The sequence below is a fragment of the Musa acuminata genome, chromosome BXJ3-8 (assembly GCF_036884655.1).
Source record: "Musa acuminata AAA Group cultivar baxijiao chromosome BXJ3-8, Cavendish_Baxijiao_AAA, whole genome shotgun sequence".
Classification (NCBI taxonomy): domain Eukaryota; kingdom Viridiplantae; phylum Streptophyta; class Magnoliopsida; order Zingiberales; family Musaceae; genus Musa; species Musa acuminata.
The window spans coordinates 870,174-882,786 of NC_088356.1; the positions used below are offsets into that span (position 1 = coordinate 870,174).

Sequence of the window (12,613 nt, forward strand, 5' to 3'; positions counted from 1 at the left end):
ATAAGATAAATTGTTTTAATTATTTTTTTTTATTTTTTTTATTATATTTAATAAATTAAATATATACAATATTATTTTTAATAAATATGAATGTTATATATATATTTAAATTATTTAATATTATTTATTTTGAATCGATTTAAATTTTAGATTGATTGAACAAATTAAATTGTCTTAGTTGGTTCATTAAAAAGATGAAAAGAAAAAAATAGCAGCATTTAATGGGAGTGAAAAGAAAATGGCTTTTAAGATTTAAAAAAAAAACTACTAAAAAAATATTCTTATCGTTTTGAAAAGATAGTGAGTGTTATAGTGAGACTTTTCGAAAGTTAAGATATTAATTTTTTTTGGAAAGAAAAATTCCTTCTTTTCAATATAGATAAGATCAATAGGGAATCTCAAACTGGCAAAAAGAAAACACACCATCTTTTCGTACGACTGCAAAAAGAGAAGCGAAAATAGCATTTTACACTTCCCCGTGCCTCCGATCCAACGGCCTATCATTTTCGACCGAGAGATCGTGACCGTCCAATTCGCACATCGGAGGCGCGGAAAAGGCGACTCCATCGGTCACCTTCCGTTGGTCCGCAGGATTCCCCACTACGGCGGACGTGAAAACTTTATGGATTCGGACTCTGAATACCGCCTTTAAATCCGCGGGCTACGCATCTCGCCGTCGCTCGACCTCCCCTCCCTCGTCTTCTCCTCCCGGTAACCAAGGTTGGGAAGCCAGAGATCGATAGAGGGATGTCGGGTGCGGGGCAAGAGGAGGACAAGAAGCCGGCGGATCAGTCGGCGCACATCAATCTCAAGGTCAAGGGGCAGGTCCGATACCTTCCGTTTCCTCTTCTTCGCCCCTTTTTCTCTGTTTTACTTATCTCCGATGCAATGGATTTCTTTGTGCTATGTGATCTTCTGCTTTTTGGTTGCTAGCCTGAGGATTCTGATGTAGATCATCTCGCCTTTTTCCATTAAAAGATTTGGTGTTTCGTTGGCGTATTGAAGCGTGGTTGTTGGCGATGGAAATCTTCGCCAAAAGATTTGACGTTTTGTGAGTTGCTTGGGTCTTTGGAACGATGCTTATGCTCTTATTCTAAATTTGAGCGGCCCAATGCACTTGGCTACTGCCCATGAGAAGGTCTACTGTCAAATTAAGTCTTGAACTTGAGACTATGGAGTATGCTGGATCATATCAATTAGACATGTTCTATATCTCAAGCTTAAATTCTTTTACTTCCATTTCGTTCGTGACTGTTGCTTTTCGTTTCCCGAAAGAAAAAGCTGACTCCTTTCAAATACTCTTAACCCTATATTTAGAACTGTGTTTTTCATGAATTCCTCAGTTGCTATATAGATTTGTCTCGTCCAATGGATTGGGGAAGAGTGTATTAAGTTTCACAAAGCTGATCTTGGTTCACCGAGGACATTGATATGTCAACGAAAGTAGTGGGTCTGCAGATCCACTGATTGAGTTTTATGCTGGGTTTCATGTAGGATAGAGTGCGTGTGCGGTTTCTATCTTATCTTCGGTTGGGGTTAAACAACATTAAGTTCAGAGTAATAACAGAATTTAACTGGACGGACTTGATATTTAAGAAATATAATATGTTGATATAATTGAACGAGGACATATTTGGTAGGTGTTCTAATGCATGTATAATCTGATTATTAAATACTTTGTTGTTCCACCATAATTGTCGAATCTATGTGCGTAAAGATCCATGTAGGCTGGCCTGATGACCTGGATTCTTGGCTTCTTGTTGTTGGACAAGTTATCCAGTCTTGTTGACCCACTTGTCAATTATGCAATAGAACTTTCAATTAGTTAGAATATATTGTTGATCCAATTGAAACTTGGCCTTATTTTTAAGTGAAACTTCATATATAAAGCCTGAAGAGGCTAGAGTGTATGTGCAGCTGGCAGAATTAGGTAGGTGAAGAAGGGAAGTTCATTGAGTAGTGGTTTGTATCTAGGAACCTTGCTTAGATCTTATGTTTACTACCTTCTTTGCGCAAGAGATTTAACTTTATGATGCTGCTTAATAATATATGTCAAACAAAAAAATGGTGGAATTATCTGAACATATATAAAAAAACCATTTTTAATTTTAATCTACTGCAATTTTTTTAGGATTTATGGCACATGTATGTGTCAACATCTTTGAGGACAAAATAAAAAGAGTTTGCAAGAGTAGTGGCCTGATTCTCATATGTTCCATCCATGAAAGTATCAAAAAACTTTCTCAGTTTCGCAAGAAAAAGTGCAGGCAGTTTGTTAACATCTATGATTGCTTTGAAAGCATTATGTCAGAGGTCTTGGTATCAGTGTGAGACTGAGCACATTGAGGACTATGTTAATCAGTTCATTTATTTTGTATCATGTTATTCTTCGAGACAATTTGGTTGTCATCAACTGTTACATGCTAAGTGTTTGAGGCAACTCGTTGCTCCAATAAACATAGTGGTCAGTATTTATTGGAGCCTTCCACTTTTTGTTTGATATTTTGGGGTGCTAGAGAAGTCAAACATTAGAATAAGATATATAATTTTTTTGCGTTAAACTCATAAAAGAGTGTTGTACTTCAAAAATTGCAGAAACTACAACCAACTGATGTCAAAATTACAGAAAACACACTGAAGGAGATTGTAGAGCCATATTTATTGAAGATGCAGAAAATTAAAGATAGATTTGTTTGTGTGAATTCACATTATCATAATTAACTGAATGTTCAAATACATGAATCATATTGTAATCTAGTTCTTTCACATCCATTTTTTCCTTTGTCTTATTTAAGTTTTAAGAAATTGGGTTAACAAGTTTGGCAGTAACTGGATATCTTCTTAATATAGACACCAAAAGCATCATGAATTGGATATATGAGCGGAATCAATTTTCCAAATGTGACTATTTGTGACTAACTATGCTTATGCCTGATATTGTGATTTGTGTTATAGATTTAAAGTTCTATAAGTAAAATTAGTTATTAACTTACACTTTTAGGTAGTAAAACTGATAGAACTATTTGGGTTTCACAAATAGTTATCAGAATCGGATTGGAGATTGACCCAAGTCAAGTCTTAGCACATTGGATTCTTGATTGGACAGTTGGGACAATTGTTTGGACCACAAGTTTCTTATTTTCTGAATAATATAAAAATATATTTATTAACTAATATGAAATGTAAGAATAAGATTATAAAAATAATTTTATAAAGAGCAAACACGTTAAGAGGGTGAGAGAGATAAAGATACTATAGTTATCCTCTCTTCCATCCATATAAAGAAAAGAAGACTTAAACAAATACCCTTTAGAATTCAAATATATTTGATAATAAATATATATCGAGAGTGTTTAAATCTTTCTAAGGCTTAAATGGTTTACTTAGTAAACCAAATCAGTTTAGAGTGAATATTTATTTTTGTAACTGTGCTTGAAATAGATATTAATGTATAAGATTTTTTCTGTCATTATAGCTATACTTGAAACAAAGATTAATGTATAAATAAATTTTTTTTTTTAAGTAGTAGATTTGATATAGAGATCAATATACAAATGAAGGAAAAAAAAAAACAGAGAATACTAGAATTGAGATAGGAATTAATGCACAAATGTAGTAAGAAAAATAACCTTATACAAAATTAAATGGATGGGCATAGACCTTTTGAACACAAAACAACCAGTTACCATATGAACTACGTGTTGGCAATTCGGGTAAATTTTAAGATTATTTGAAAATTTAGGGTATCTCAGTCTTTTTACAATCTAAATGATCTAACTAGTGGACCAAACCAATCAGGGGTTTGGTTCCTGGTTTTTCCGGTCTGACCAGTCAGTTCGGTCAAGTTTAATATCTATAGTTTGCCTAATAGTTGCATACCTTATCAGTGCAAACAAAAAAAAAATTATTTTCAAGTACATGTATATTATTCTTTAATGACTCTAGAAACAACTAAATGGTAGGGACATCTTATTTTTTACTTTGTGCCTGTGATGTATGGTATTTATTTTGTTCTCCCTTAAAATTATATATTACAGGAGCATTTTGTAACATATCTTGATTTTGATATATAGATATGCTTTCGTTTTTCTAAAAAAAGGTTATTCAGTTTATGTTTGACCGCTATGAACTTCTGCTAAAAGTTATTCATATTACCACCTGAAGTCTCTCCATTTCCTTGTTCTACCACCTTGATTATTTGGATGAATATTAACCGACACCACATGGACTGATTTTTCTAATCTTGTAGCATGAATTTTTGCTATGGAGTGTCACATCAAACATCTGCTAATTGCTTGCGGGTCTTGTGTTCCTTAGGATGGAAATGAGGTTTTCTTCAGGATTAAGCGCAGCACTCAGCTGCGGAAGCTCATGAATGCCTACTGTGATCGCCAATCGGTGGACTTCAATTCCATTGCTTTCTTGTTTGATGGCCGTAGGCTAAGGGGGGAACAGACTCCTGATGAAGTAACTGATCACTTCGTTATACATCTTTTATTCTCAGGTGATTTCTTCCATAATTATTTTACTTGGTTCTTGCAGCTTGAAATGGAAGATGGTGATGAGATCGATGCCATGTTGCACCAAACTGGTGGTGGTGGTCTGCTGTGCACAGAGATCACTATGTTCTATTTAGGCTAAGATTAAGAACTCTGTAAAGACAGACTAGCAGCTACTGGACGTAATGATCAGTTTTACAGTGTGAACTACTACTATTTGTGGATGAATTAATAACATAACAGAGACAAGAAGTCTACGTTTGGGATGTTGTTATTTCCATTCTCCTTTAGTAGTTGTTCTTTTTGACTTATCAATACCTTGTTCACTTTAAGTGTGATTTGGTGCTAATAATTGATCTTAAATAACTCATTGATTGTTTTTTTTAATAACTAATGATTATTGAATACACCCATCGGGGCTGTTGTTAGGCATTCGCTTTCCGTCATGAGCGACTAAAAACTATGTTTGAACGAAAGCTGATATGGATTATTGTTTTCAGTAAGAAGCTTCTTGGATGATCCGAAAGACATTGTTGATCGATACCGATATGATACATGTCGCGCTTCCTCCTGTCTGTCACGACGGAGGGACGGCCATAGCGAGACAAAGGTTTTCCCATAAAAGCTTCCTGCAGAGCATACGACGACAATTTGATTAATGCCACTGGGGATAGTTTGCAACAATTGGAAGCTTGGGAAGGGAACAGAGCAGTGGGGGGGATACTGGGGAAGTGGGGCCCTGCGTCCTCGCTGCTGGCGAGATAATGGGGAGGTATGGATCCACGTGACGCGTCTTTTGACCACGCCACGCCCCGTCGCGGTAAAAAGCGATGCACGTCCCAAAACACAACACAACACAACACAACAAAAGAGAAGCAGGACCTTCTCCACCTGACCATTCCGTACTCACGTTCCCAGCTGTGTGACGACTGGACAGCCATCATGTGGACCCCACGCGTGGTCGCCGCGGCACCGTTCCGGGTACTACTTGGGTGTCGGACGAGGCGTATCAGGACTTTCGAGACATGGAAGCGTGCTTCGCGGGGCCCACTTCCCCCCCCCCCACGCCTCCTCGTCTCCCCCACCATTCTTCTATCAACGGCAGCTTCTGCCACTCGGAGCTCACGCGCTAATTCGGGTCTGTTACGCAAAGCCCCGGATCCGATTAGCAAGTCTCCCAAGGGTAAGGACTCGATGCCGGAACTATCGGATCCGGACCATGCCCTGAACCCGTTAACCGAACGAGTCCGCTCCGAGTCATGGATGGGGTCAGGTAACGGAAATATTGGGTTAGGTCGGGAATCCCGGATCCTGCCGGACCAAAAACCAGCCTAAGATTTTACAAAATATACCAGAATGCCATCGTGGCTCAAGCAGCGCTCATCTGAGACAAATGGCAATGATGTGAATTGTCGCGAAATGTGCGCTTTAAGTTTGATCCAAAAAGGCCATTACCCATTAAATCAAACACAAATCATGTAAATTAAGTCGCTTCTCTTTCTCGCCCATTTCTCACCGCCTTCGAGAATAATATTCATTTACCGTTTACCATTTTGGATTATTTTCCAATTTTGTTTTCCTTTTTTAACATTTACTCTCTTCCATCAACCGATCCATCCACTGGTCGCTGTCAAACAGAGAGACTGAGTGAGAGAGAGAGAGCTGAGACGGAGAGTGATGCTACCTGCAATCCCGGCCAATTTTTGTTGATATTCTTATCGTGTTTGATCCTTCGATTGTGATCGGTAATGGGCTCGAGTCGTTCTGGGGTTTGAAGGCTTCGAATCGGAGGACGATGGAGTTCGAGGATGGCAATGGCAATGGCAAGACCAACAAGTGGGTTTCTGTTATGGGGTTTTCTTTTCTTCTATGCTTTCTTGCTTTATTTGTCGATGGTACTGTTTGATGGAACTTCAAGACAGAGATGGTTCGAAAGGCGATGCATGATTTGTAGCATTGGCGGTTCCTTTCCGGGTTGGGGTTTTCCTGTTTGGTTTTCCGATCTTGGACTTCTTCTACCGTTGATTCGCCCCCCCTGGTAAATGGATCGGATGAAGATTGAGATCGGTGGTTCTCGCGATGTTTTTTTTTGCTGCGATCGTTTCACAAGTTCGCGAGTTTTCGATGTACGGAATATGTTTGATTCGTTTGTTCCTTTTTTTTCCCCCTTTTTTAAATTCCTTTTTTCGTCGATCCGTATTTTACGAATCAGTCGGTACATGAGAAATGTTGCTATTTCGATTCTCACGTCCTTCAAATCCAAGCCCTTTCCCTTGTTGATTCATCCTTTATAGTTGTCATCAACCAAGCAGTTAGTTCCTGCTGATCTTCCTTCCATTTACATTGATCTTAAGGTACAATTTGAGTATTTTACCTCTTGTAGATGCATTAGAATTTACCACGTTGTTTTTGATCGTCTTTGTAGCTGTGGGATGTGGGAGTGGCAAGGAGATGAATACAGTCTTCAGAGAAACACGCGAAATGGTTTCTTGCTGTCTCATAACTGTATTCTCTAGAGGACCTGTCATGGCTTTGCCTCTCATGGTTTTCTATTCAGCAGAATTCTCTCACTTGTTCTGGGATGAAGTATGCCAAAATGAAGATGATCTGTTATACATGCTGGATGAGCATACTCCCATTAAAGATTGTGCAGATCTGGGACACCAAGTTTCTGATGTTGGAGGTACAATTATCCTCTGTGATGCTTGACTTTGTAAATTACTGAAAATTTCATAATTAGGGGGAAGTTGTATTCAGATGAAACTACCAAAGGTTTGGAAGAATGCAAGGATTCTAATCAACTTAAGAGGAGACGCACGCTCCAGTTCACTACTGATACCAATGAGGCTGCAAACGACCAAATGACCTCTACAGTTTTCAAATCTAAGGTTGACTTTGTTATTTACTTCTCTTATTTGAAGGAATTTTGTTAATTCGTTTTAAGTTTATGATAACTCAATCATATATTTATTCAGTTGATGGAGAGCTCCATGATGGAAGATGGGATTTCAGAGAGTTTAGAGTGCACCACACAGTGGACTTTGGGCTTCTCAGGTTTGTAGTCTTCTACTAATATGAAACATTCAAGTCCTTTAAATAGTTTTTCTAAGTCTGTGCCTTTATTAAGATGATAGGTCTGCCATCAACTCTGACGGGTTGGATCAGTCATCAGATGGGTGGCTAGTAGATTACCTGAATGAAAGCGAGACACATTGCAGCCCTGATGAAAAGTCTGCCACTTTAATGCTCTCAATTTATCATGCTCAGCCACCATCATTTTTATTTTAACATGCATTTCTTAATGTCATTATCTGGCTTCCTGCAGGAACAATATTGTAGCCTTCAATCAGCAAGTTGATATTTCTGGTTGGTAGAACATAAACTTCTGCATGTGTTGCAAACATTGTGTTGATATTTACTGATTTAAAGTAATTTAATTGTGAACATAATTCTTTTTCCAATACTAAGACATGATTGACTCTGAGAAGTCTATCTCATCATTAGCTTGTTACTTTTCATGTTTCTATCCAGAGTTCTACAATGATTCACCTGCCATGGAAACTGACATGGTGCCAGAGACTCCTGCTCCAGCACATCTGAAATTCTTTAATGGTGTGCTTGGTACTTGAGTTTGTTCTTCTATTTTTGTTGCTTATGCACACTTTGGCTTGTATAGTCATATATTGTTTTCAAAATTTACTCTTAACCAGTATGTTTATTGACCTTTTCTCATATCAGGTAAAATGTCATATATCAAAGGGCCAAAAAAGTTGACTACCTCAATTGCTTATCCTTTTGCTCTTATTAAGCCTTGTGGAGTTCACGGGGATGTGACTTTGAAGGACATAAATCAACGGATTCTTGCTCCACTGCCATCAAAATCAAAGCTTAAGAAGGATGAGGATCCATCCATTTCTTATCCAACCTCGGCTTTCTCTGGGAAGCCTGTGGTTGTCAAAACAAAAATACGCACTGAAGGTGGACAAGGTAGCATTACAATTATGAGAACGAAAGGTTGAGTAGATATTTGATAGTCTTTTGAATATTTTGTTTGGCCTTGCTCATGTGTATCATCATTTGATGGTTTGCATGGTAAGTACTTGCCAAGTACTGTAGAGATGCTAGGCTTTTTGGAATCTTCTTGTGGTGTTGAATTTGTCAGTTGGAGTTATTTGTTGAACTTGTTTTTTGGGGCTTATTTTTCACACTTTCAGGTGTTATGTAATGACAGTTGTTGTGCATCTAATGATAGGAAACTTTTAATGTGTTACATGTATCTATCACCTTCTACTTGAGCTGTTTGAGTTGAACTTTCTCTAACCGATCTGAGAAGCATTGCATCAAGAATATTATCGACATTGTAGGATGTTCTTTGGTGCATGAGTTAAATGTGGTTTGCTTGGTTGCATTCTCCCTATTGCAGGAAATCTGCTTATAGCAATTTTCAGATAAGTTTTCTGAATTCAAACTAAGACAAATGAAGATACAAATATCAAGGAAGCAGATTCTTCTGTGATAAAAATTCACTGGTCATCTTCATCCGGTATCGTTCAGTTTTCACAAGCAATAAAACTATGTTTTTCTTATCATTGTCAGCTTCAGAAATTGCCCTTAAACCAATAGAAAAAGAAACTTGTTATGTCAGTTTTGGTGGATTTTTGACATGATAAACAGTAGGAAAATGTATAATTGATTTTGCTGAAAATTGATAGCAAAGCTTGTGAATTATGAGATGATAACGTGGTGCATGGAATATGGTCTGTTATACATGTTAATGCTATGCTATAGAGACAAGCCTGGTATTACTACCTTATCCGTGGTAGCTAAACATCTTTTCTCAGGAATGTTTTCAATTATCATCAAACCCTTCTATGATTATGTATTTATGTTCAGTATATTTAGAGTGACATAAAATGTAAAACTGAAAATATGTTTGATCTTTGAAATTTCCATTCATTAATATTTCTACAATGATCAATGCCCTGGCAGTGACTTGGGGAGTGATTTTCTGTGTTACTGATTCTTGTAGGTGAATTACTGAAAGAGTAATATGGGGTTTGAATTTTTCTAGTACGTCCATTAATATATCTTTATCTTTGTTTTAAAGTATCATCTATCGGTATGATGTAGACATATTCAGTTTAGGTCTACATTATTCCATTTTAAGTTTGTGACATGCTGAATGCAGGTTTCAGGGGTGTTCGCATTTGTTTGTGACTTTTGTAGTGTTTCTATTGTTACTTTTAGAAGTTGCTTTTTAGTATCTAGTATCTGGACTTATACTGATGCTTGGGAGCCTTGCTTTATGTATAATTCGGTTTAAAATTTGAAGTCATTATGATTCAAGTTTAGACATTTTAGAGGTATCTTTACATAAGTTTTTGTTGAATTACAAATTTGCAATACAGGATTTTTTTTCCATAAGTTGAATTAGGACTTAAGTAAATGTATATATAAACTGGTATACAACGTGTCATATTGGATTTCAGTTTGATGATTGAAGGCTGAAGTTTTGTTGGACAATGATATAGTATCTCTCTGTTTAGTTTTTTTCATTTTTTCTCTTTTCTTTTTAATCATTCATATACAATGTACTCCATGTTCAATTATTTTGATCATAATAATGAGTGGTCCTCCCGTTGAAGCCAATGAACCACTGTATCCATTAGTTATCTCAGAACTACATGACCTGTGGGATTATAACATTCGTAACATTCGATGTCATTATGTGCCGGATAGTTTGTATGTCTAAGTTGAATGGGACAAAGGATTTTAATATCATACTAAACTCTTTGCCAGTTGTCGCTTGGACCGGTTTGTACGTCAATACAAATATATAGCAATTAGGATTGGTTGGTGTTAATCAGGGATAAAACAAAATGGAAAAAAAGGATCGCGGGGAAAACAGTTTTGTAGCAAGAGAAGTAAAAAACTTTTACAGCTACTGGATCAGAATTCTCATCAAATTGGAAATGCAAATTATTCTAATTCTTCTTGTCTCCTCTTCTCTCTTCTTTTGGGACCTTGAACTGAAAACACAAATTTTAGAGGTCTTTATGAACCTTGATTATTAATTTATACTATAGACCAGTTTCAGGTGAACCAAGATACAATTATAGAGGTTTTTATGAACCTCAATTCTAAATTTATACCATAGACCAGTTTAAGGTGAACCAAGATACAGTTTATAGGTTTTAAGGTCATGCAACCTGGGGTTCACTGTTAGAATAGGGTGGTCTGCATACTGGTCCATTATTGGATTGGTACATACTACCTGATATGAATGGTATACAATGGAATTGAAAACCCTGCATGGGATGGAAAATCTATGTGAGATAATGGAGGAAATAGTGTGCTGAGAATCTGATGGATGAAGACCGCCTAGCCAGTGTGCCAAGAACTTGTCATTCTTTTTGAGGTCATTTGTTTTGTCAAAAGTGAAATCACTTCATGAATACAAGTCCGAACAAATGAATCTGGAGGTGTTTATTAGTTGAAATTCAAGTTCCAATGGATCCTATGTTGTACTGCATGGAATTTTCATAAGGCAATAGTGTGCTGAATGGTAAATCTGTGTGAGATAAGTCAATAGTGTGCTGAATGCTATACAATGGAATTAAAAACCCTGCATGGGATGGTAAATCTGTGTGAGATAATGGATGGAATAGTGTGCTGAGTCTGATGGATGAAGATCACCTAGTCAATGTGCCAAAAACTTGTCATTCTTTTTGACGTTATTTGTTATGTCAAAAGTGAAATCATCTTTTGTTCATCAATGCAAGTTCAAAAGAATAAGTTCTGCAGGTGTTTATTAGTTGAAATTCAAGTTCCAATGGATCCTATGTTGTAGTGCAAGGAATTTTCAGAAGTCAATCCCATGTTGGTTTAGTTACATTGATTTTATTATTTAAGCATGGGTCTGGTCTTTGGTAATATTGGAAATGATTATGTCAATTTAGGTTGGGTTGATTTCAAAATCTCTGGGTTCTTATCATTAGGATAGGTTCATTTTTTAAAGTTTGGCGGACTTATTTTTTCGAAGTTGCAAAATCTTTGGGTTGGCAGACTGATTTATAATTGCCTTTCGATGCAAGTATCTGAGTTTGGCAGATTAAAATAAATAAATGTTTTCTGACTCTCTGGAACTGTATTTTGGAGTTGGGCGCTATCTAGCTTGAGGTCAAGTCTAATGTAGTAAGCTCTTTCCAAATGTCAATGGCTGAAGTCTGTCTCCACTTTCATAGTGCTAAATGCTGTCATATCCACTTTTGAATGATGTTCACTCTGTATCTCATGTTTCCACTGAAAGCAACTTTTTTCCCGGATAAAGATGTTGAATGATGTTCCTCTTTGCAAGAGTCAGAAGAAGCACAAATGAAAGATTAAAGAAGCCTTTGAAAGAAGTGTTCATTGTGGAAGATCCAACCTAGTCATAGAAGAGGTTATGTAACAGGAAGTACTACAAGGAGATCCAGGATCAAGCAGCAAGATGCAGACCATTCTTGATGAAAAGTTAAATGAACTATCAGGTACAACCGATTATTGAATTCCAATGGTATGTGTTCATGGATCCTTTTTCTTGGGCATTTGCTACAGAAGATAGATGCTCTCATGAACATTTGATGGTGAATTCTGTGCCAATGTTTATGCTGAGAGTAGTTCAAATCAAACAGTTCGAGCATTGGAATTCATTATCTGAGTTTTATTGTTTAGTGATAGGCTTGGGTTAGGAAGATCACAAGGACATGATTCTGCACAGCAGAGTTAACTGATACAAGATTGGTTCAGGTTATGTGGAACAGAATATCTTCCACAATGGATTTTTGTAAGTGAAACCTGCTTTGTGCTGAATGATAATGTTGGACTGTTTACTGCAATTCACGATATTAGATTCTGATGCTGAATAAGTAGGACATGATTTGTAACACCACAAATTCTTTGTTATGCTTCGTGGCTTAAAGATTAAATAGCTTTTGAGCAGCATAGCATGAAATTTTAGCACTTAAGGTCCCCTTACAGACCACTGCTTAATGCAGATTGCAGTTTGTTTTTGCTGGTAGGGCAAGATAGGTCATATTTGCAGATATTTGCTTGATGCTTGAACTTGAAGATGT

General features: G+C 36.9%; 2 protein-coding genes across 11 annotated transcripts; both read left to right on the forward strand.

Moving 5' to 3' along the window:
- Nucleotides 1-666: 666 nt before the first annotated feature.
- On the forward strand, nucleotides 667-4,765 carry LOC135646105 (small ubiquitin-related modifier 1-like). The gene is made up of 3 exons (XM_065165258.1): nucleotides 667-825; nucleotides 4,318-4,467; nucleotides 4,543-4,765. Exons 1-3 carry the CDS (start codon nucleotides 748-750, stop codon nucleotides 4,639-4,641), a joined length of 327 nt encoding a protein of 108 aa, XP_065021330.1. The 5' UTR covers nucleotides 667-747; the 3' UTR covers nucleotides 4,642-4,765.
- A 1,249-nt stretch (nucleotides 4,766-6,014) lies between these two features.
- On the forward strand, nucleotides 6,015-8,769 carry LOC135582258 (protein XRI1-like). 10 transcript variants are annotated; one of them, XM_065163480.1, is made up of 9 exons: nucleotides 6,015-6,335; nucleotides 6,925-6,983; nucleotides 7,057-7,182; nucleotides 7,257-7,387; nucleotides 7,475-7,553; nucleotides 7,627-7,729; nucleotides 7,825-7,865; nucleotides 8,031-8,120; nucleotides 8,238-8,769. In XM_065163480.1, exons 1-9 carry the CDS (start codon nucleotides 6,295-6,297, stop codon nucleotides 8,516-8,518), a joined length of 951 nt encoding a protein of 316 aa, XP_065019552.1. In that variant the 5' UTR covers nucleotides 6,015-6,294; the 3' UTR covers nucleotides 8,519-8,769. The 10 variants fall into 10 exon arrangements, with proteins under 10 accessions (XP_065019552.1, XP_065019554.1, XP_065019546.1 ...); XM_065163482.1 differs by having other exon boundaries at nucleotides 6,017-6,335; nucleotides 7,060-7,182; XM_065163474.1 differs by lacking the exon at nucleotides 6,015-6,335 and adding an exon at nucleotides 6,357-6,537.
- The last annotated feature ends 3,844 nt before the right edge of the window (nucleotides 8,770-12,613 follow it).